Below are 22,950 nucleotides of genomic sequence, written 5' to 3'. Positions count from 1 at the left end.
CCACATCAATTGACGGACATGCAGAAATGGCTATGATACCCGAACCCACCTGGAGCGCTATGAGCGTGAAGGAGATTCTTTTTTACGCCGTATCATTACGCTGGATGAGACTTGGGCCCGATCGTACTAGCCAGAACTGAAACACCAATCAAACGAATGGCGTCATCACGGGCCACCACGACGTTCGAAATTTCGTCAAAACCCCAGCAATGTGAAAGTTATGGTGATTCTCGTGTACGACTGATGGTGTCCTAACGCGTACTGTTCCCCCACAGCAGACCGTCACTGCGCAGTATTACTGCTTATTTTTGGAGCACAATCTCCGACTAGCTCTGAGAAAAAAAAAAGCGACACTTTCTGCAGAACGCTCTTCTCATTTTGCATGACAATGCTCGGCCGCATGCAGCGCAAGCTGTGACTGATTTGTTCAAGCGATGGGGCTGGGAAGTGCTATACCATCCACCATACTCCCCAGATCTAAGCCCTTGTGATTATGACTTAATTCCTAAGATGAAGGAACCACTTCATGGCACGCACTTCCAAACTGTTCCTGAGATTCTTGCGGCAGTAGACCGGTCCATTCAAACTATCAACAAAACAGGCGCGGCTACAGGTATTCTGCGACTTCCACATCGTTGGAAACGGGTTGTACACAATGCTGGCGACTATATTGAAGGACTGTAAAACATGGTGACATGAATCACTTTTGTTTTCCTTGTAAATAAATAGTTGCCGCTATTAAAGTTCCAACCCTCGTATAATTCATCATGAACATAGACCAGATGGCTAACCAACATTGGACAATATGAAATATGTGCACAAAGCAGTTCAAAGAAACTGCCTTAATGATGCAGAAATATATCATGGATAGTTTATTAATTTCTGTATTATTCACAATTTTTAACAAATTGAGAGATGGCTTTTAATCAAATTCGGTTAAAGCTATCCTTTTAACCAAATTTCACTCTTACTAAAGCTATAACAAAATTTGTATGAATGAAACACAATGAAATGTGTGAATTTTGAATAAAAAAGACAGAAAATTGATATTGAGAGGCATTTTAGAGTTGTAAAATACATTTTATGAATAAAAACTACTGGAAATTATGTACAAATATTGAAGAAAAATTTTCTGATTAAAAACACATCAATATATATATATATCTTACATAAATATTAAATTAAAATCAAAACTAAACAGGCAAAAGAAAAACAAATGAGAAAATAATATATCATAAATTGGGCATATTAATGGTATTGCAAATTTAAATTAAAAAAAAATTAAAACTAAAAAAGAAGTCAAAATAAGATTTGTTATATCATATAAATTAAATATAGTGGTAAAAATGGCAAAAAAGTGGGAAAAGCTGTATTATTATCTTCAGACTCTTATGTTGTTGTCAAGAGAAGGTAAAGCCTTCTTAGAATAATACACTTTCTCTAGGCAGATTTATTCTGCTTTTTGTAAGCATTATTACATAAATTCTGTACTTTTTTTAGACAGACCTGGTGACAAATCATGACATCTTACAGAAAAACATATCCTTGTGGACCCTATAATTTCCACTATGAGCATAACTGTCAAGAAGGTCAGTATACTATTCTACGAAAATCAATCAAACTTCATACCTTTAAATATGTATACATAAAACAGTAAAGATTGCAGGCTGCAATTTTCATATACAATTTCTCAGAATCTACATTTAAGTTCTTAGGGAGAGGAGGATCAAAGCAATTCTAACCAAGCATTATTTTTAATTACATTAAACATTCAACAATATTTTATTTGTTAAATTTCAATCAAGCAAATCCCAAGAACACAAAAAGCATTCACACAAAGAGTACACAAATTAATATAAAGTCCCAACAGATTACTAGAAAAAGTTAGAAATTGTTAAATCTTTCACAATTTAATGCATGGAAGTCAGTGCAAATGGAATGTGAGAGAAAAAGGCAAAGTTTTGCATCCAGTTTATTCAATATAAATATGTAATCTTACTCGAACAAATTGACACAAAAATATAGAGAGAGAAGATAATATTTCATATTTATTTGTACTGCTTTTGGTCCATCAAAAACTACTTTTTAAAGTAACTTAACTGAATTTATAACTTTGTAAGTTTAAAATTCCGATCAGATACTAACTTTTTTTTTTTTTTTTTTTTCAAATCTAAGAAAAGTCTGTGGTTCCTTTTCTTTCTTTTTTTCCTTTTTCTTTTTCCCTCCATTTCCTCTTTTTTTGGGGGAGGGAAGTTCCTCTATTTTTGTTGATCAATTATTGCTTTTATTCCATTTATCAATTTTAAAATTTTGAAAAGATGTTTTTCAATAAAAATAAACTATTAGGTACTTAAAAACTGCAAGATTGAATAAAGATTTTTTTTAATATTTAATTTAAATAATGACCATAATATGCATTGCAACAATGTATGATGATAGATACAGTTCATTAATAACTTAAGAATTCATGACAAGATTAGTGAAATATGACAAATGGCATGATTTCATGAAAAGGTAAATTAAATAATTAAACATTAAATTCTGCCCATTACATTTTATATATATTATCCACGCAAATCAATTAATGTCTGAAATATCCAAAAACTATTGAATAATGAAATTTCAATGATGGCTAAATCCCACCATCTACACACAGAAAGTTAATAATATGGGAGGGGAAAAAATTAAACTGAAAATAATTAAATTTTAAATACTTGCAAGAAACAACTAAAAAAATAAAAAGCACTTTATAAATTGGCAAGTTATTTGAGAAATATTGTCACGACAATAACTAAGACATTAATAGAAAATAAAAATTTCAAAACTTTTTTATTTTTATACGACAAGAATAAAAACAATAGTAATGAGGAAAAGGATAGAGTAAAAAATGTAATTTTATGTATAAAATTACATTTAAAAAATTCAGATTCAAGCCACCAAAACTTAAATGAAGCAAACAAATATTTAAACAACTATGCTGAAAGGAATAACAAAACATAACAGATATGCTATTTGCATATTTTACGGCATGAAGTAACTCCAGTATCTAAAAGTAGAATTTATCACCTAGCATTTCAAACCATATCATAGCTAACTATTTAAATGAACCAGAAAGAGAAATCACAAAAATATTTTTTAATTCACTGCAGAAATTTGTACAGATTCTAATCTTGTACTGAAATGCTTAAATTTTAGAATAAAAATAAGAAATTTACTTTTAACTGGAGTTTAAAATTTACTACAGCTGATCAATACAATAAATAGAGAGTGAAAACCTAATTATTTACATGCATAATATAATGCTTATTTATTTTTAATAGCAAAATAAAACCTTTAAATTTAAACCACTAAATACAAACCACATGTTTGAAATATCATCAAACCATTTCTTATGCTCTGCATTATAAACAAACACAAGATAGGAATTTATTTTTATTCCAAAAGCATTTACATTTTTTACCAAAAGCATTTGAATTAAATTAGCTCAGCTTAAGATGTTGTATATCCCTAAAATAAATTTTCATATGAGGTCCTTAAAAAATAATCCTGATTCAGATAATTAATATTCCAATATTTTAATTACGGCTGCATTGACAATGCATGGCAAACTTTATAAAATTTCAGCCAAAGGGGAAAAGAAAAGACACCCTAATCTTCATTCGCAAAAAAACTTCAAAGCTGTATTTTATGTCTGAAATGACAATCTTTGCCCTAAAACAATATAAAACAGATATTGAATATATCAGGAAATTTTTTTATAAAGGTGTTATTATTTTACAATTGCCTTTTGTACTATTTGGAAATGCAGATAAATTTTCCTTGAAATAAAATATTTACATATCAGTATTTCTCTTTTAGGCCATAAAAATGACTGAAAATTTTCTAATTTACCAAATACTCCTTTTTTTTTTTTTTTTTTTAATTTCTTACCCTTTTTCTAACATTTTGTTGGATTATTATAATTATTATTACTATTAGCTTTCAGAAATACAGTTTAATCTTTTTGGAATGGATTCAAATGAGATTTTTTTTATCGCTTCTAGCCTAATTTTTCACTACTCATTTCTCTACTAATTTTAACTGTTGTTTTAAAGAAATAACTTGTTTCCAAACTTTTTGTGCCCACTTCTTGTGAAGATTTCTAATTAGGTTTAACTGCTTACTGCAAAAAATATTTTAAATAATTCAGGGATAAACAGCATTGAGAACTGCACATTCATAGCAGCATGCTCCATGTCATCACCTTGATAGAATCTGGAATTATTTTGAACATTAGATATTCGGTCCGAGATTTCAAATTTCACATAAGTATGTTTGGACTGAAAATTTAAGACCATGGTTTCAATTAGCAATGTAAAGATATTAAATTGGTGCCTCCTGTCAAATATTATTTTTTCTAGTATTCTTATTTCTGCATATATTTTGAGAGAGAAAGGTGAAATTTTCAGTTCTTTTATTGATATAGAATTTTTAAATTGCAACATAAAAATAAGGTTATGTTGCAAAATATTTCATACTCCTAGTATATAACATTAATGTTTTAACAGTTTCTCAGCTAATAAATATTGTATATAATTGATGAAGTTTTGTTTTGTGTGTCTGAACATCCACTTTCTGATTATTTTAATCTCATGATCTTCTTCAATATTGAATTTGTCACACCATCTAATAATATTTTGTTGTGTCAAAAACTAATACATATTTTAAGTGAACCATTTCAGAAAGTGCTGTAATAGATTTTGGTTTTCCAGTCACAAATCATGAAAAAATTTATGAATTTCTAATCACATATGCTTTTTTGAAGAAACCATGACAATAAAATGTCGAAAAAATATAAATTCTGAGTAAACTGTATTGACCAATTCCAGAAGATGATCTTCAAATATTACCTGCTGTATTTTAATGAAAAATAATTTGATAAATCTACATATTACATTTATTACAGCTGATTTTATTTGCAGTCTGAGTAGCATCAGAAAACTTCTATATGTTTGCCTTACTTTAAAGATAAGATATTGATTTGTAAATACAGCATTTAATTTTTGGAAAATATATTTAGGATATAAAGAAGAGAAGATAAATGTATACTTCGCAGGAAGCCCAGGTTTAGCTTAATGCATTCGAAATTTTTGACATTTCCAAAACTTAAAAGTGTTCAGCAGTTTGCATGAGATAGAACACACTTAGAAGAGCTTCAAAGAAAAATTGAATGCTAAAATGCAGAATATGAATTAGTATGCTAAAATGCAGAATATGAATTAAAATGCAGAATATGAAATTAGTATTAACTCTTCTTAAAAAGCAAGGAACAGCCTTACACAATATTATACATAACGTATCCTGCAATGTATAATGTAAAGCTCTATAAGTAAAAGTTTGGTTTTTTTGCAGGGAGGTTATCATTAGTTTTGACTCCTTGATGTTCAACTATACAAGTAATGATTTTTGATTCACTGCATGTAAAACTAAATCTTTGTAAATGGGAACAGCATTAAAAAGCCACATACTTTTCAGGAACAATATGCAGTTTATAAAAATGCAAGCGTCTTTAATGTGGAATTAAGTACCATTATAATTTTCAAACCTTTCATTAAAAGGAAAAAAAGGCTAATTCATTAAGCTTGAACAACTAACAATTTAAAAAGAAATCCCATAGAAATTCCCCATTTTTAATGGCCAAAAATCCTATTTTAAATTAAATACTTAAACAAAGCTTGCCATTTTACAGAAATTTATATCTCAAATCTAGACACTGAAGAAGACATGGAAGGAGGAAGAAAAGGAATAAGAATAAAAAAGGATGAGAACATTTTTGCTTTATCAGAAAATCCTAATTTCGAACAAAATTTAAGTAATAAAAAATAATGTATGTAACAAAAATTTTACAACTGAAAGTGTTTTTATAATTTTATAAAGCAATAAACACAGTTTGTGGTATGCAAATATATAGTTAACTCACTTAACCCTTTTACAGATTTAAATTTTTTAAATCTTCCTTTTCTACATATATTCAATATACTATGAAAGCTTTTATAGTTTGGACTGTGTTTCATAAGTATCAGACTGAGCATAGAGAGATGAAGGAGGTGACAATCTTCCCATCATTTGCATATCCGGGGGCCTACCAATTTGGGAAAATTTATAAGTGTTGTATGTATAATGAGTAGAATGATCTATTAAATCATCATCACTTCTCATATCTACATATACAGTTTGATAAAAATTTTGATATGTTCTTAGGTCTGAATCAGATTTTGAAGAGCTAAGATTCTTAGATATACTAGACTGAACATCATCACTACAAGTAGGTACTTGCTGTTGAAAAACAGCATACTGATTGGAAGTTTCAGCATTTGCATTTATTGCACTCACATTTTTTGGAATGTTACTAATGCTAAGATTATCAGCAATTACCTTCAAAGCACTTTCTTTTCGATTCAAATCAGCAATTTGGCAAGTACTTACTTTGCTACAGCTTTGTTTGGGAGAAACTAAATCATTTAATAAATCAACACTTAAAGGCAAATGCTGTGGTTTAAAATTAAACTTTGAAATATCACTCCCTGACATATTTTCAGAGGTAGGTTTCAATTTTTGTTCAAGCATTTCCAATTTTATTTTATTTGGAGATTTTAATTCAACAGAGTCATCTTTATAAGAAAAACTCCCTATAGCAGGAAGCTGATTGACTAACACAAAATCAACAGTTCGAGGATAAGCTTTGCATAGATTCTCTGAACCATTATATGATAAATGACGATTTGCTCTGGCATATAGAGTAGGACTAGTCTGACCTATACAGATATGATTAGAGAAAACACGTACACGATGCCTGCGAGGCCTTTTTGAGCTTTCATCTTCTTCCTGACCAAAATCATTTCTTATATCATGTTCACTTTTGCTATAATTATCAGCAGTACCATTAAACTTACCAATATGTTCTTTGGTCCCATTTGTAAGCATTGTACTCACAACTTCAGATTCAGTAACTTTAGAGTCTGAAATGTTATCAAGGTTAGTAAGCATGCAATCTGTGTTAGTTTTCTGAGCTTCTTTTTCTAAGACATGATAGGAATCATGAGAAATATTATCATCTGTATCCTGAGTAAAGTAGTCAGGACTTTGGAAACCTTGTTCACTTTCAAAATCAGATGATACCAAACCTTTAGCTTGTGCATCCAATGGTTTTGAACAGTCACCATTAAGAGTGTGACTGAGGTCTTGGGCAACATGGGGCGTTGTTGGCTCGGAAGTAGAAAATGTCTTTTGAGAAGGGGCTCTATCCTTGGAAATATCTGATATGGATCCACATGAAAGACTTGTCACAGGTAACAAAGGCTGAGGAGATATGGGTGTACCAGCACTTTTTGAAGGTGAAGATGGTGTCCGAAGACTTGTAGAGCTGAAAAAATTCAGATAATTGAAATTTATACAAAAGTAGAAAATATAATGATTAACAAGATACTCCTTGAAATTCCACTAACCTTCTCAGATTTTTTCAATAACCAAACATAATGAGCTAATTATGAAATTACATATATGAGTTACTAAATTCTTTCACACATTTCCCATAAAACACAAACATGTAAGAATGTTATATAAATTTATTTTAACTCATCATTGTGGAGGAAAAGAAAGAAATTTATACAACATGCACCTAAACTAATCCAAAAAGTAAGCAGTCTTTAAAATTTAATATTTTAATCTGAAAAGAAAAAGTGAATTTTGGAAAAGAAATTTATGACAATAATATATCATTCACATACAATATAACTCTTGTAGTTTTCCAAAATAAGAGTTAACAACTCAGGAACTTCTAAATTACATTATTTATTTTTGAAGGGCAAACCATCTAAATTGCTTATGTCATCTATGACGATAGTGTCAAAATTCAGCACCACCAGTTTCATATTAAAAATGATTTTTTTCTAAAACAGGCAATAGCCATTTTTAAGCTTTTGCCACTATTAAACCTGAAGTGGTGGTGATTTTATCATGGAGTTACCTAATAAGAGGCCACCATTACCTCCTATGAGGGGACAGACAATTTACATCCAAGCCTTCTCTGGGATTCGAAGCCGAGCCCTTCAGTATCACAGTCGGCTCCCATAACCACTATACCACCTGGGCGGCTTAGAAATAAATATATTGTTTATATTTCTGAACTTCTCTCTATTAATTTTAAAATTAAGGACACATGTTTCCAGTTACTTAATCTACTTAATCCAGAATAGAGGTTTTCAGTTCCTTAATCTGCACTAATTCTCTCTCTCTTCCCTGGAGTACCTAAAAAGTAGCTCATCATGTAATGATATTACTGTTAATATATGGCAGACTCTTATGGATTTACTGTAGAAGAATGTTTCTTATATTCGTTTATGACCATGTTGGGATATATGGAAATGAATGCAACTACAAAAAATATTAATGTTGATGTAAATATTCCAACCTCATATACTTAAAAAAAATATTCAAATCTGAAATGATTGAGCAACGGAATTATGATATCACTCCTGATAAGGGAGATATTACAAAAAAGTTCTTTCCAACTTTCTTTGAAAGACTGAAAAATAAGGACTTGTTGATCAATTTTAATGTTATGTAATTTTTGTTTGGGCATAGAAAATTTAATGTTTATACTGAACAGTAAGATTATGTCTTCCAACTTGTGCTATTGTGATAGCAGCATTCAGTAAATTGTCTTCAGCTATTTTTTGATTGCCCTCTGTTTCATCATGCAAGAAAATAATTGAAATGCAGACTGAAATTAATTCGAATACATTGGCCACCGAAATGTCATGAATTTGTTTCCCAGCCTTTTTCCAGCCTTAACTTGCTTTTAATGACTTTGTTGAATCTTATTTTAATTATTATAAATTATTTTTCTCTGTAATAGCATTCTGAAAGCTTTCTTTTTTTTTTTTTTTTCCAATCATATATGTTTGATTTATTCTTATTATTTAAAGTTGTGTTTTCCTTTGCTTCTATATGTAAGCCTCACCTGATGTTTTGTTGTGCTATCTAAAAAGAAAGATGACAGAAGAGTTACACTTCTTAAGAGAAGAATGAACAGTTCCCTAGCAAGTGGAGCAAACTAGCAACCTAACAGAACTATTTCAGATATTAGCTAAATAATTTGTACTTTGAACAAAGAAAACTAAGGTTATAGTGACACTTCATTTGATTTCTTTTTAAAAATAGGTAATTTTTATATACAGGCTATTGTTAACACAGGAACTTTTCATTTTCTGACATTTGATCGTCTTTATTTTCTGAAATTTCAGAAAATATTTCAGATTTTCACTGACTTTTCCTAGCCTTTTTTTTTTTTTTTTTTTTATCTCCTTGGCTTTAAAAAATTTTCCACGTGAGTAAAAATCTTAATGGTGTCCGCCGACAACATCGCGGAGAAAACAACGCAAGGCGAAAACGTCGTGCTACAAAACATCGTGGGAGAAAACATCGCAGTTCTAAAACATCGTGGTACAAAACATCGTCGTCGAAAATAAAGCAGTTCAAAAACTTCGCAGTTTAAAAACATCGTCGTCGAAAATATCGTGGTAAACAATAAAGTATCTACAAATCATCGCATGACGATAACATCGCAGACATGCTTTTTTCAGGCTTTAATAACTGTAAATGGATATTCCTGATACTCATCGCATGACGATAACATTGCAGACATGCTTTTTTCAGGCTTTAATAACTGTAAATGAATATTCCCATAATGATTTGTGAGCGCAAGATGTAAAGAAGGATAATTTTTACTTTCATATTTTTTATTAAATATTAAATTTTTGCTGAGAAAATAAGAAGGAAACTTAAGCATAGAAAATTAATGCAACTTATAGCACTTAATAGAATTTTAAACCGACATAGTTAACTAACAAAGACCATTAATAAATAATTTTTTATAAAGTTTTTACAGGTAATTTTTCATAAAAAGTATAATTTATTAAGTTGCATTTAATTTTATATGCTTAAGTTTCCTTCTTATTTTTTCAGCAAAAATTTATTAGTTAATAAAAAAATGTGAAAGGAAAAATTATCCTTCCTTACATCACTTTCGCTCACAAATCATTATGGGAATATCCATTTACAGTTATTAAAGCCTGAAAAAAGCATGTCTGCGATGTTATCGTCATGCGATGATTTGTAGATACTTTATTTTTTACCACGATATTTTCGACGGCGATGTTTTTAAACCGCTTTATTTTCGATGACGATGTTTTAGAGCTGCGATGTTTTGTAGCACGACGTTTTCGCCTTGCGTTGTTTTCTCCGCGACGTTTTCGCCCGCGATGTTTTTGGCTGTAACCAATCTTAATAACTATGCATAATATAAAAAATCTAAAATATCACTATATTATAATAATCTAAATATTTCAAGTATATCTAATCATTTCTGTTGCTGTAGGAATATTATTTTACACTGGCAGATGCTTTAATATTCATATTCAAATATTATAAGATTATTTAATATATGGCCTATGGGCCACAATAGGTCCAGTAATGTATTCTTATGAATTATTGATCTCTTATCCATAAAAAAGCTCTCTATATGCAGAAAATTTAGTTTCATGCTTAGGCAATTTAATTTCAAAGATTTAAAGCTATCTAATGTTTTAAATTGAGTACTCTCTTTAAAAAAAAAAAAAAAAAAAAAAAAAAAAAAATCAAACTGTTAAGAGGAAAGGTGCAAATCCAAGACCTTCAAAGTTACTTTTTTTCCCCATAAAATGCATTCTGAACATAAGTATTTCATAAAACGGTTTGAAAAACTTACAAAAGAATTTTTAAAAAATGGTTTTATCTGCCAGAGTTTTCTCTGGTAAAATTAAACTATTTACTAGAACAATTTAGAAGAGATATTTCTGATATTTGCAAGTGAAAATAATCAATATCTAAACTGATTTTAACATGAAGAGCTTTTATAGTGCATAAATTATGAGGTTAATTTGGACAGCAAACTCTATTTAGCTATAAATAAAAAATGTGCATAAATACAAAAAATTTGTTATTTAGATCTGAGAAATGCAGCAGTTCTCCATCTTTTGATATAGTCACCATGTAAATTCAAGAACATGTCATAGTGTTTTACTGACTTACAAATCCCTTCAGTATAAAGCTTCGCCAGGTTGGATTTCAATCAATCAATCACAGCATTGCCAGGTACTATTAAATTCCTCCCCTCCTGTATTGTACAGAAAAAGAAAAGCATAATTCATTTAACTGGTTTTGTGGATCTTTGTAAGAATTTTTTTTTTTTGAATCCATCAAACATAAAACATTGGGTAACATGATTTTTCCAGTGACAACCTCATATAAAACAGTCCAAGAAATGTTCAGAAATTTTTCAGAAAGTTCTGAGATTGTGAATTGCCAGTTCTCCCAAACTTTGTCATCAGTATTCTTGACAAGATCATTATTCGCTACAGAAGGCCCACCACTCCTAAGTTTGAGCCCACCAGCGGTAAAGTCGCTGAACACTGGTAATTCGGTCTGAGGTTTGAGTCCTGCGAACGGGCTGGCTGTATGGGTGTTTTCGTGGTTTTCTCCATGTGTAACGTGTATACAAGCTGGTTTTCCCTTAGAAAGTCCCCTTAGGCAGATAGCCCTAGTGTGCTTTGCCATAATTAAATACACACACCACTCCTAAGTTCATCGTGAATGTTTTTCTTTCTGCTTTAAAAAGTCTGATCCACTCATGCATAACACCTTCACTCATTAAGTTTGGGCCATATACACTACAAAATTTACGATGAATGTCTGATGTTGATAGATTTTTTTGCCCAAAGAAATCTATCATTCCATGTATCTTGCATTTGCCAGAATATTTGAAATAAACATACATTTTGTGATGTTATAACCAAAGCACTTTGATGCTATCGTTAGCTCTGTTGGTATCAAACTGAATTGTAGATCATGTGATGTTATAAAGCTGACCCTCTGACCACTACTACTAGTGACAGATCATACCAGCGATTACTTTCAAATTGTTTTTGTCTTATTATTTTGTAGTGGTAAGAACCTAAGATTTTTACTAACTATCTCAAAACATGCTCTTTTATTTATTTCACCACAGCTTCCATTATCAAAGATTAAAAACATAGCAAAATTATGCTATACTTCATATGCGCAGAGAGACATTGATTATTTGTATAAAAAAGAAAGTGATACTACACGTCACATTAATCCTAATTAGTATTTAAGAATGAAAAAGTGGGAAATAGTATTAATGCTAACTTTGTAGTGTGTAATTGTATGGTCTATTTCTCTTTTTTCCATTTATTATATTTACTAAGGAATATAAATTAATATAGGTCTAATTTTAGTCCCTTTCTAATGTCCTTTGCTTTTATAGCACTTTTTTATAGAACAAGTGGGGTGACAATATTTGACTCACAAGTTTTTTGCAAAATGTTTATGTGGCTTTATATGTGAAAGGACGGATATTCCTGAGCTAACAGCATACCTTAATCAATATAACATTACGCAAATTACAGGATGCAGTTCACCCCATTCAGAAAGAAGAAGCATGGCTCAAACCAGGATTAAAAATGCACATAAATGTTATGATTTACAATGAGTAATTAAATTATTCTCAAAATGTGCCATTATTTTGTAAGGAATTTTCATCTTCCTCAGTGTGTGTCTTCATGGTTTAAGTGGTAACATGTTCAGCTAGCTATCAAAAGATCCAGAGTTTGAATTCCGAAATAGCAGCTTCCTTGCATTTCTCTAGTTCTAAAAAAATAATAAAGATCCTACAGTGGTAGGCTATAATTTGTCTCTACTTGTATTTGATGATTGGATCTCCTTCCTCCCACTCATCCTTCACGTGGCAATATATCATTTAAAACAAACATATAGCATTTTGTACTTCCTCTCTGCACACCTTCATGATGTAACTAGAAGAACATCTGGCTAGCATCATCAGGTCCAGAGTGCAAATCCCAGAATAATGACTGCTAATCATTTCAACTTTCCTGCTCAAATAAGTATACTATAAAAAATGTGGTGCATGATAATTTGTCAACATCTGGATTTGACAAGTAGGTTTCTTTCCTCCCCATTCACCCTTTAAGCAGGGAAGAATGTAAGGAATTCTTATCATTTTCATTATGTGCCTTTACAGTATAAGTGGTAACAATCAGAAAGTCTGGACTTTGATCCCAGCAAAGGCACAGCAGCTTTCTTGCATTTCTTTCTCAAAAAATTTTAAATACTAAAATTTGTATTTCTGCCTTGGTGCATTTGTTTTACTTTTAATAAATGATGTACTGCAAAGTAGTGCCTAGAAACAATAATACACTGAATTCAAATTAACAAGCAAAATAAAACTATTAGCTGTTGAAATGTGTAATCAAAAATATTCCATTTCCTTGATAACAGAATTCATCAAAAAACTTTGAAGCTGAAAGCAGCACATAAAAAAATTAATATATATACAAAGCAAATGATTTAAATCCCAGTTAAAACTTCCAGAAAACTGGAAAATGATATTTTCGGACCCTACCTTTCTCATGGGTATGTGGAGAGGAAGGGGCTTAGAACATTTGTTAGTCTATCACTTTAAAATTACACATTTGCTTTCAGCATTTCTGTTCTTCTTCACTTCTAACTAATAAACATTTCCAAATTCTGAAGAAAATCAGCAAGTAAAATTAGCATTCTTTTTTAAATATATGCAACTGACAAAATCACCGCAATTTTGGATTTAAAATGATTCCATTCAATTCACTGTCCTCCTCTAACCAAATCTTCAGAATATAACAATACAACAAACAGGCAAAAATAAATTTAAATATGTTTCATTTTTCTGAATCTATTGGAAATTAAATTAAATTATATATATTACAATACGTAAAGTATTTAGAGTAATGCCTTTTGGTTTGAGAAAGAGGCACAGACTATTTTGAATTCAATTCTACAAACAGTGTTCAGGATTTTAACTTACATGTCAGATATGCTGTGAAGTACTGAACATAATACAACAGAAAACAATAAATTTATCTTTATAAAATGAAATGTATGCAAATGTAAATGAAATCATCAGAATATTGCTTCAAAACTTTAAGATGTAATTAAAATATAAAAAGTACTTTTTGAAGATTTCAAGTTATGGTTTCCAATCAAAAATTGCATGAATTTGGAGCTGTAAGTTCTTGAATGTAAGAGTTTTTTTATACAAAAATTTATTCTTATGAACTGGAAAGGCTTCATGAGTTCTGAATATTTGCGTATGTCCCGAAGTTATCTCAAGAGATTTCTACAACAGAGATAATTCAAATGCACACAAGTAAACCATTTGATGTATGATGATAAGCCACTTGATGTTTAAAAACCATCTTGGAGTATGTCTTTAAAAATAATAACTGACCATCAAATTTAAGTTCATATTTAACAATGGTGCAATATCAAAAATGCACGCTTAACAGCAACATCCGAATAATAAATGACTTGTTAAATGTAACTCAGTGCTACCATAATACAAATCAATTCCTTAATCATTATTAGGCACATTTCATTTAATTATTATAAGCACCACATCAGATACTGACACAAAATCCTCATACAGACATCCCTAGCAACTGATACTTAAGCACTGAACTCCTTGTGCTAGAAAAGTGCATAAATTATGGCATTTTAAAATGAAATCTGAATTATTATGACAATGAAAATAAATTAAAATATTTTGAAATGTCAATTTATAATTCTCCCTCCTTTTTTTGAATGATGAAAACGTAGCTGTATTTGCAGAGCACATGAATTCTACAAAATTTTATAAATGTTAAAAAATTACTTACCGCTTAAATGGCTGTCTGGTAAAACAATTTTCTCTTACAAATTCTGAAACTTGCTTTTGTGTACGTCCACTATATCTACAAGTGATGGGGAAAAAATATGTGTAAAAAATAGGGACAAGACAATAAAAAAGTTATGTTCATATAATAATAAATAAGCAGTTTATTTATTCTTTAGTAATAACCTCAGTATTAGCAAAAATATAGCATTCATGCATTTGCTAAGATAAGTGATATGCAGGAATTTCAGTTAATCAGAAACAAATCACATGTACAGGACATCTGCTTCCTTTTGTTGAGTAAATTATCCCTACATGGAGGGGGATTTGAAGAAATGGTTGCTTGTTTCCGTAAACAATAAAACTGCTTTCAAACTTGTCTTCGAAGAGTGAATAAACAGATACCACTTGGTAGGTTTACAGGAAAGTCAAAGTTCGTTAATTTAATCCAGAATATCATGACATTTAAGGTAAGTCATCTACCCATTCAGAAAAATACTGCCAGTATATGCTGCCTTATCTGAAATGTGGAAATTTTCATTCCCTTTTTGTAACAGATTCTGCTGCTGTAAATGAGATCCAAGCAGCTGTTTTGTGAAGATCCAAATCAGCAATAACATCACTGAGTACTACCTGAGATATAAAATGGGGCTGTTTACTGCTACTACATTTGTAATCATCTTTCTCTGGAAAACTTACACCGACTTTTGATTCAAAATCATCTTCATCTGATTCCAAGTTGATTTTGTACTTTTATAGAGGTATGCTAGAAGCGTCAAGAGGTACAGGTATCATGGCTGAAGGGATATTCAATTTTATGTTTGCTTTTAGAACAAAACCCAAGGATTTTTGTTACACAAAAGTCACAGCCATTAACTGATTCATGATTCTGAGGTTCCGCCAAATCATTGGCACTCCATAGACTTGAGAGTACTCTGTAGCTATCCTGTTAACCGTTTGAGTCCGGTGAAGCGCTTTTGCACTTCACTTGTCGTATGCCAAAAATATGGCGCAGCGCGATAGCGCTTCTCTTGTTTTGTATCGAGAATGCGAAGACGCTGCTTTTGGTTAGTATACTTTACGCAATTATTGAGAGCAGTTGTAGTGATATCAGTAGCAGTTGTTTTATAGGAATTGGAAATTGTTTTCATTTTTTTACCAAGCGTTATACTGATAATTACGAAATAACCCATGTCAAGTTCTGATTCATTTGAAAGTGACTATGTTATGAGAAGTGATAATGAAGAGTGTAGTAATGACCTTAAAAGTGATAGTGGAAGTGACATCATCATTCGTTCTAAGAGATTACGAGTTATTAGTGATAGCAGTGATGATGATGAAGTAACTGCAAGTACCTCCAATGACGATATTATTGATGAGTTTTTACCCATGGATACAATTTTTTCGAATGAATCGAATACTTTTTCTGAAGTACCTGGACCAAAGCATGCCCTCCTCCTGATGCGAAACCAATTGAATATTTCAATAATTTTTTTTTTTCAAGTATACTAACCAACAGCAGCGTCTTCGCATTCTCAATACAAAACAAGAGAAGCGCTATCGCGCTGCACCGTATTTTGGCATAAGACAAGCGCAATAGCACTTCGCCGGACTCAAACGGTTAAAGTCCTTGAACAAGTGTAGAAGCAAATTTTGGGAACCCAAATTTTGTCTTGATTGCCAACTTTGTACCCAAAACATAACACATTGGCTTTTCTTACTAGTGGGCTCAAAGTCTTTATTTGAACTTTTAGAGTCATTTCACCACATATACAACAGGAACTCTTCAGTTTGTTCAGACAGTATTATGCGACGACATCATTTATACATAGTGAAAATAATAGCACTACTAGAATACTATCATTATTTACTAGTTCTTTGCGCTTTGCTTGTAATACTGATCCTCCGACAAACGTCTGACTGTTTATATACTTGTCTCGCACATTTGACGTTTTTCAAGAAACATCTGGTATTCAGAGTACCAGAAGTGACAATTACATAATTCTTGTATTTTCAGATTGTGTGCACAATTTCCATAAACTAAGTGAAAGCATAAACTTAGCAATGTTGCACATAGTATGCTACAACAACTTATACATCACATAGGTACACTGCTAAAAAAAAAATGGGACAGTGCTATATCTCCTGTTCTACTGGACTGATTGACAAAATTCAAACTGCGTTTTTCATGTCTTGAAAGCGCAAATTAGGATATATATTAGATTTATATATAGCACTATTCTAACATAGATATTTTGATACACAATCAGACTATTTCTGAAATAACACACCAATTTTTTTCCATATTTTAATTTATGCCAAAATGTCAAGTTTTGTAAAAATCGTACGAATAGTTTTTAAAGTATTAGCTCTCAAAATTTTAGCTCCTCAATGTTAATTGAATTTGGCAAATATTTATTAATATCTCTTTTTTTATTAAATTTTTTTATTTTTCCTTTCACATTTCGAAATTTAGGTTCATTCCATATAAAATTTACCTATTTTTTGTGTTTTATTTTTTAAATTTCTATTTTAAAACAATTTTTATAAATTTTTTGAAAAACATTTTGAATTATAACCTTAAACATCATCTTAAAGTAGGTGTATTTCTAAGCATACCTGCAAAAAATTAGACTTTTTTATTCAAAATTTTCTAAGATGTACACGAATTTACATATTTTCGGGTTTTGAAATTTGGCATCTTTTTTTTTAAGCGATAATAACGCCAAAAGTGGTTCATGGATTTTTATTACAGTGAATTGCCACAGCTATTTTTAACCTTAAATTTCAAATAAAATTTTACGGAGAATTAATTATATGAAATTTTTTCCCCTCAATGATGTGTAATAAATATTAATTAATACTATAGGAAAAGTTATTTTTTTTTAAATTAAAGATGATATTATTCAAATTTTTAACTATTTTTTTTAAATTTCTCTCTCTCTTCCTTTTAAAAAAAAAATATTTGTAAGAGTAAATTTTTATCTTCGGCGTTTTATCGTCTGCTACAATACTTTAACTTCGTTTAAATTGAATTGTCTAAAACTGAGAACTTTCATTTGATGTTTATTTGAATTTTATGAAAATATTTTATGACATTAACTGCAAAATTTATTTCTAAACAAGCTGTTGCTTATAAAGTGGCTGAAAGAGCGGCTGATACTATCATCCATATTTTAAAGCACAATATATTTTTATAGAAACATAAGATTTAAAATAATCATTTTTATAATTATGATATAAACATACAACCCTCTAGAGACCGAATTTATGGAAGTTTAATGGTTATGTAGAAATGATCTGCAGCTATTTAATGGCTGGATAAGTCAGCAGGTTCTGTGGCCAAGTAAGAATAATTATATAAACGACACCCAACATTCTGGATTCAATTAACAACGAGGGTACGATGTTTATTAAATGAATTTAAGAAGATTTTAAACATAAAATATCAACTCATTTTTTATCCTAAAATTTATTTTTATGTGTAGCATATTTTCATTATGTCCTTAAAATTCCAATTTAGAATGTAATTGTCAACAACTTAATTCTAATCATCAGTAATATAATAAGTAATTATTACGGTTACTAATAAATCCTTCTTATAAAGTAATTGCAAATATTTCAAAAAACTTTCTGCCTGAATGCAAATATTTTTCTATGCAAATATTTCTAATTTTATATTAATCAAGATTGCACATGATATTATTTATTTGCACTTCAATACTTACCATCAGCTCTAGTAGAAGTTACAAATCAATTATATTTAATTAAGAAATGACCATTTAAGTTTAGAAACAGCGTACCGTAACAGCAATTCAATTATTGGCACCATATCTTTCATGTTACTCCCGATTGGCAAGCTACATGATTTTTAATGAGTATTCGGGTTTTGCTAGTAACTTCATTTGGAAAACGCGCTTAAACTAGGTTAGTTGGTTATTTGAACATAGAAAGAACATGGGAGCTATTTGGTTAAGAAGCTTTCATAGAGGACCTTTGTAAAGAGAACGTAGAAAACTATGAAAACCAACCATGCAGCCTGGGTTAGACTTCGAAACAAACAATTAGTATTTAACAAGCTTCAAATGCTAGGCAACTGATGAGGCTCCAATTAAATCTCCAATTTAATATTTCATTTGTAAATATTTAAAATATTGTTGTATTCTTAGACACAAAAAGCAGAATTTAAGTTTTGTTAACTCGTTAGTAAACTACCAAGCCATAGTGCAAATGAATATTCAATTTCTTTTGCAATAATTGTATTCACTTAATATTCTTGGAACACGAGCTAAAGAAGGGATGTTCTCGGAAGATTAAAGAAGATTTTAAATCCAGTGATATTAGGTTTGTCTTACAAGCTCAGGTATCAAAACGATTCTGCAACTGCCCGAGTATTGACTTGCAAACGGCTGTGAACTAAGCAGATGACTTTTAATCTTACGTTATTCAGTCAGAAAACATATTCTAAATGTTTTGTATTGCATAACAATGCATCTTTTCATTATTCAATAACCAATCGGAGAACAGCTTGTGTTCCGTAAATAAGTATGTGTACTCAATCGTCCTGCATGTTCTTCAAATTTGTCTTCTTGTGGTTTTTTTTTTTTTTTTTTTTTCTTTCCCAAAAACTAAAGTTGCCTCTGAGAGGAAAGTTTTTTGACATTGAAGAGACAAAAGGAGTATGACATCTACTTTTAGAGGCATGTCAAAAACAGATCTCTACAAGCCTTGTCTTCCATTAAATGTTGTGCATTCAGACAAAAAGTTGCACCAGCATAAATTCTATAATCTATTTTTATTACACTCTGATTACTTTATTAACGTACAGTGAATATATACTAAACCTTTTACTTCAGCTTCAGTAATTCGGAATTTTTGTCAGAACTAGGTCTTAGAAGATAAGTTAAATTGAATATTTCGATAATCCAATAAATTCAAGGTCGAAGTTTCAATATTTTATTTTCGAGGGAGGGGAAATTTTTTCAGTTTTGGTCCATTATCCTAAGTCTTCGATTCCTTATTTTTTCCATAAAAGCAAAAATTTACGCATGGTATACATATAATACATAGCTTCAAATTAAAATTTAATAATATACAGGTGGTTATAATTAAAGTTCCACTTTGAAACGGTCATAAAAGTAAAAGTACTGGATCAAATGTTATCAAACTTAGTAACCGTGTAAAGGAGGTCATGGGAATTTATTATCCGTGAAAAAAAGAAAGTTCGAAATCTCACCACCAGGGGGGAAATGGCGCTGTATGCAATATTGTTAAACAAAATATGGGTCGGAATCTAATTTAACATTTTATTACATGGGTTTAATATGTTGTATACCCCTTAAGAAACTTTGAAATAAGCAAATTACAATTTAAAGGCGTTAAATTCGATAAAAGTCGAGAGCACCATTCATGTAAGGAAGAAATTTGTCCGTGAAAACCACAAATTAGCGAATAGAAAATATGAGATTGCAAATCACTCGCACAAGTGCGTACAATTTGGAAATCGTTTTCTTACAGATCGCTAATTTGTAATTTTTGAAGCCTGAATTCGACCCTAAAACATGAAGATACCGATTCAAAATGCTTTTAATGGATTTGGGCCAAAGAAATCCCTCATGTTATCTACCTAGTTCTATTACATTTTCCTACTGCATTTGATTGCATAGCAGTCATTCCACACTGTTTGGTGTGGAATGACAGCTAGTTTCATAACTGAACCATTTTTCTCTGAAGAGCAGTCGACAGCTGGACCACTACAATTGCAGCTCGCTTAGTGTCAATGTTAAAATGTTTTGTGATACATGAACTGCAGTAATATGGCATTTTAGATACTATGATTTTTATGCAAGGCTGGGCGCCACCTCACGTGTGTCGCACAGTTACTTAGGTAACATTTAACGAATGAACGTCTTATAGGCCGACACTTCCCCTCTTCCCACCAGACCTCAACCTTTGTGACTTTTGGCTATGGGGTTATCTCAAAAGATTTCAAAGCTATAGAAAAACCTTTATAATTAATTAGTCAATCTTTCAATTTTGACGTGCAAGAAGCTCCTGTTGAAATTCAACTAGAACTAATTGACTTACAGTCAAATAATTTACTAAAAGAAAATTTTCACTCAAATGAGTTGAGTGTTTTCTATGGTGCTTTGAATACAGAACATTTCGAACATTTTTTGAACTATGTTCAAAAATACCTAGTTTTATTTGGTTCAACATATATTTGTGAAAGAATGTTTTCGTTAATGATTTACACGAAAAATAAATATTGATCACAAATTACTGACAAAAATCTACACTCGGTATTAAGGATTGCTACAAGTGATTTGGATCCAAATTTTGAAGAAATAATATCAAATGAACATTCCAGATTTCACGTTTCGCATTAACTAAAACTATTCTATTATAACGTTTGATGTTTGTCTTTCCTTTTTATAATTCTATTTACTATTATATTTACAAAATGTAATATAAATATAAAAATGTAATAACTATGATCAAAATAAAATAATTTGTATCGTTAAGATATAAATAAAAAAATATCAAAATAAAATCTTTCATTAACTGATTTATTTAATGACCATTAATTTAATATAATGGATCATATTTCTTTAAAAATTACATGACATATTTTACTGGGCACAAATTAGGATTGTTCCTAATTCCAATTCATCGTTGCCTTCGGCCTTTAAAGAAATTATGTTTTAGTCCTGGTTTCACCAACAGATGGCACCACTTGCTTATTCTTTTCCAGGCTTTCTTATCTTATCGAATCATTATTTCCTATCTTGTTCATTTGCGGTTTTGCAGCTGAGGATGGTGGTTCAGTAAAACCATCTAAACTAATTCGGTGAAAATTTTAAAAATATAACGCTGATTTTTGTTGTTTGACTTCAGAATTAGTATGTTACTTTCTGCTGTTGTGCATACTGTGCACAGAATGCAATATGTGGTCCACGACAATGGCAGCCACATTGAACCTCATTTGAATGCAAAATAAAAGGTAATTTCCATATTGAAACACTCTATTTTCTATTACACAGTGCCAAATATTCCCCTAGCGATGACTTTTGGAACTAATTTGTTTTTTCGCGGAATCCTTCGTCCCCCGTCTTGTTTAATATTCCTACATAATGAGGCGTCATTCTCGCAAATAGATCGCGCTACAGAACACTGTGAGCACTGTCAGTTTAATTATGGCCACCTGGTATATCTTTTCTGAACGGAACATTGAAAGGCGTGTTAACTGTGCTTTACTGTATTTTCTCTTTTAATATATGCAGTTTTCAAATGCCTCGTGGTCTGGGCTACAAAGTATTCTTTCAAAAGAAACACAATTCAAATAAATTAAAAAAAAAAAAATTATGGAAAATTTATATTAATAACTATATTTAAAATCTCAGTTCGAATGAATAAATAGAAAATTTTAAAATAAATATCTGAAGAGACAATGCAACACTAACAATTAAAATAAAAGTCTAAAAATTTAAAAATTACCTAAAATAGTAACTATGACTAAAAATATAGTATAAAGAAAACTATTTGAAAAAAAAAAATAAACGATTCACCTTTGATTTAAACTACGCAGTTCGAATGAGTAAATAGAAATTTTTAAAACAGCTATTCGAAAGAAACCATGCAACTTAAACAATTAAAATTAAATTTGAAAAAGAAAAAAATACTTTAAATAATAACAATTATAATTAAAAATATAATATAAAGACCATTATCTAAAAAAAGGAACGATCGTGACTTTTTTCCTCCTCACGCACGAGGTAGAAAGGGAAAGGAAAATAAGTTGTCATATATTAAGAAGTTCGCCAAATGAACTATTCTTGGCAAAACTAAAGAAAAAAAAAAAAAAAAAAAAAAACCAACATAAACTGTTGATTTTTTCCGTAAATTTTGCATCAAATTTTACAAAATTTAGTATCTAGGCATAATTTGAAGTCGTAGAATCGAAATATGTAAAACAAATGGTATGTTATTTCAGAAAAAATTCTGATTTTGTATCAAAATACCTATGTTAAAATAGTGTTAGATATAAATCTAATATATATCCTAAGTCACGCTTTCGAGACATAAAGAACACAACTTGAATTTCGTGAATCGGCCCAGTAGAATGGGAGATATAGAACTGTCTC

General features: G+C 30.4%; 1 protein-coding gene across 9 annotated transcripts in view; it reads right to left on the bottom strand.

Annotated features, from left to right (window-relative positions):
- Window positions 1–22,950, bottom strand: part of LOC118194668 (FERM, ARHGEF and pleckstrin domain-containing protein 1-like) — a 172,533-nt gene that overhangs the window by 99,957 nt on the left and 49,626 nt on the right. For 8 of the 9 annotated variants that reach the window (XR_015040244.1, XM_085813171.1, XM_085813172.1 and 5 more), the window contains 2 exons: window positions 14,811–14,885; window positions 6,933–7,402 (listed from right to left, as the gene is read on the bottom strand). Coding sequence is in view for 8 of the 9 variants with exons in the window: in XM_085813171.1 (XP_085669297.1) it covers window positions 6,933–7,402; window positions 14,811–14,885 (545 nt within the window). In the remaining variant the exon portion in view is untranslated. The remainder of the gene's footprint in view (window positions 1–6,932; window positions 7,403–14,810; window positions 14,886–22,950) is intronic. The other variant, XM_035365838.2, reaches the window with a different exon arrangement.

Source organism: Stegodyphus dumicola, chromosome 3 (assembly GCF_044657685.1).
Source record: "Stegodyphus dumicola isolate Sdum_Otavi_A_Nest chromosome 3, ASM4465768v1".
Lineage (NCBI taxonomy): Eukaryota > Metazoa > Arthropoda > Arachnida > Araneae > Eresidae > Stegodyphus > Stegodyphus dumicola.
Note: the sequence above shows the minus strand (reverse complement) of the source record. Positions and strands in the feature narration are given on the sequence as shown.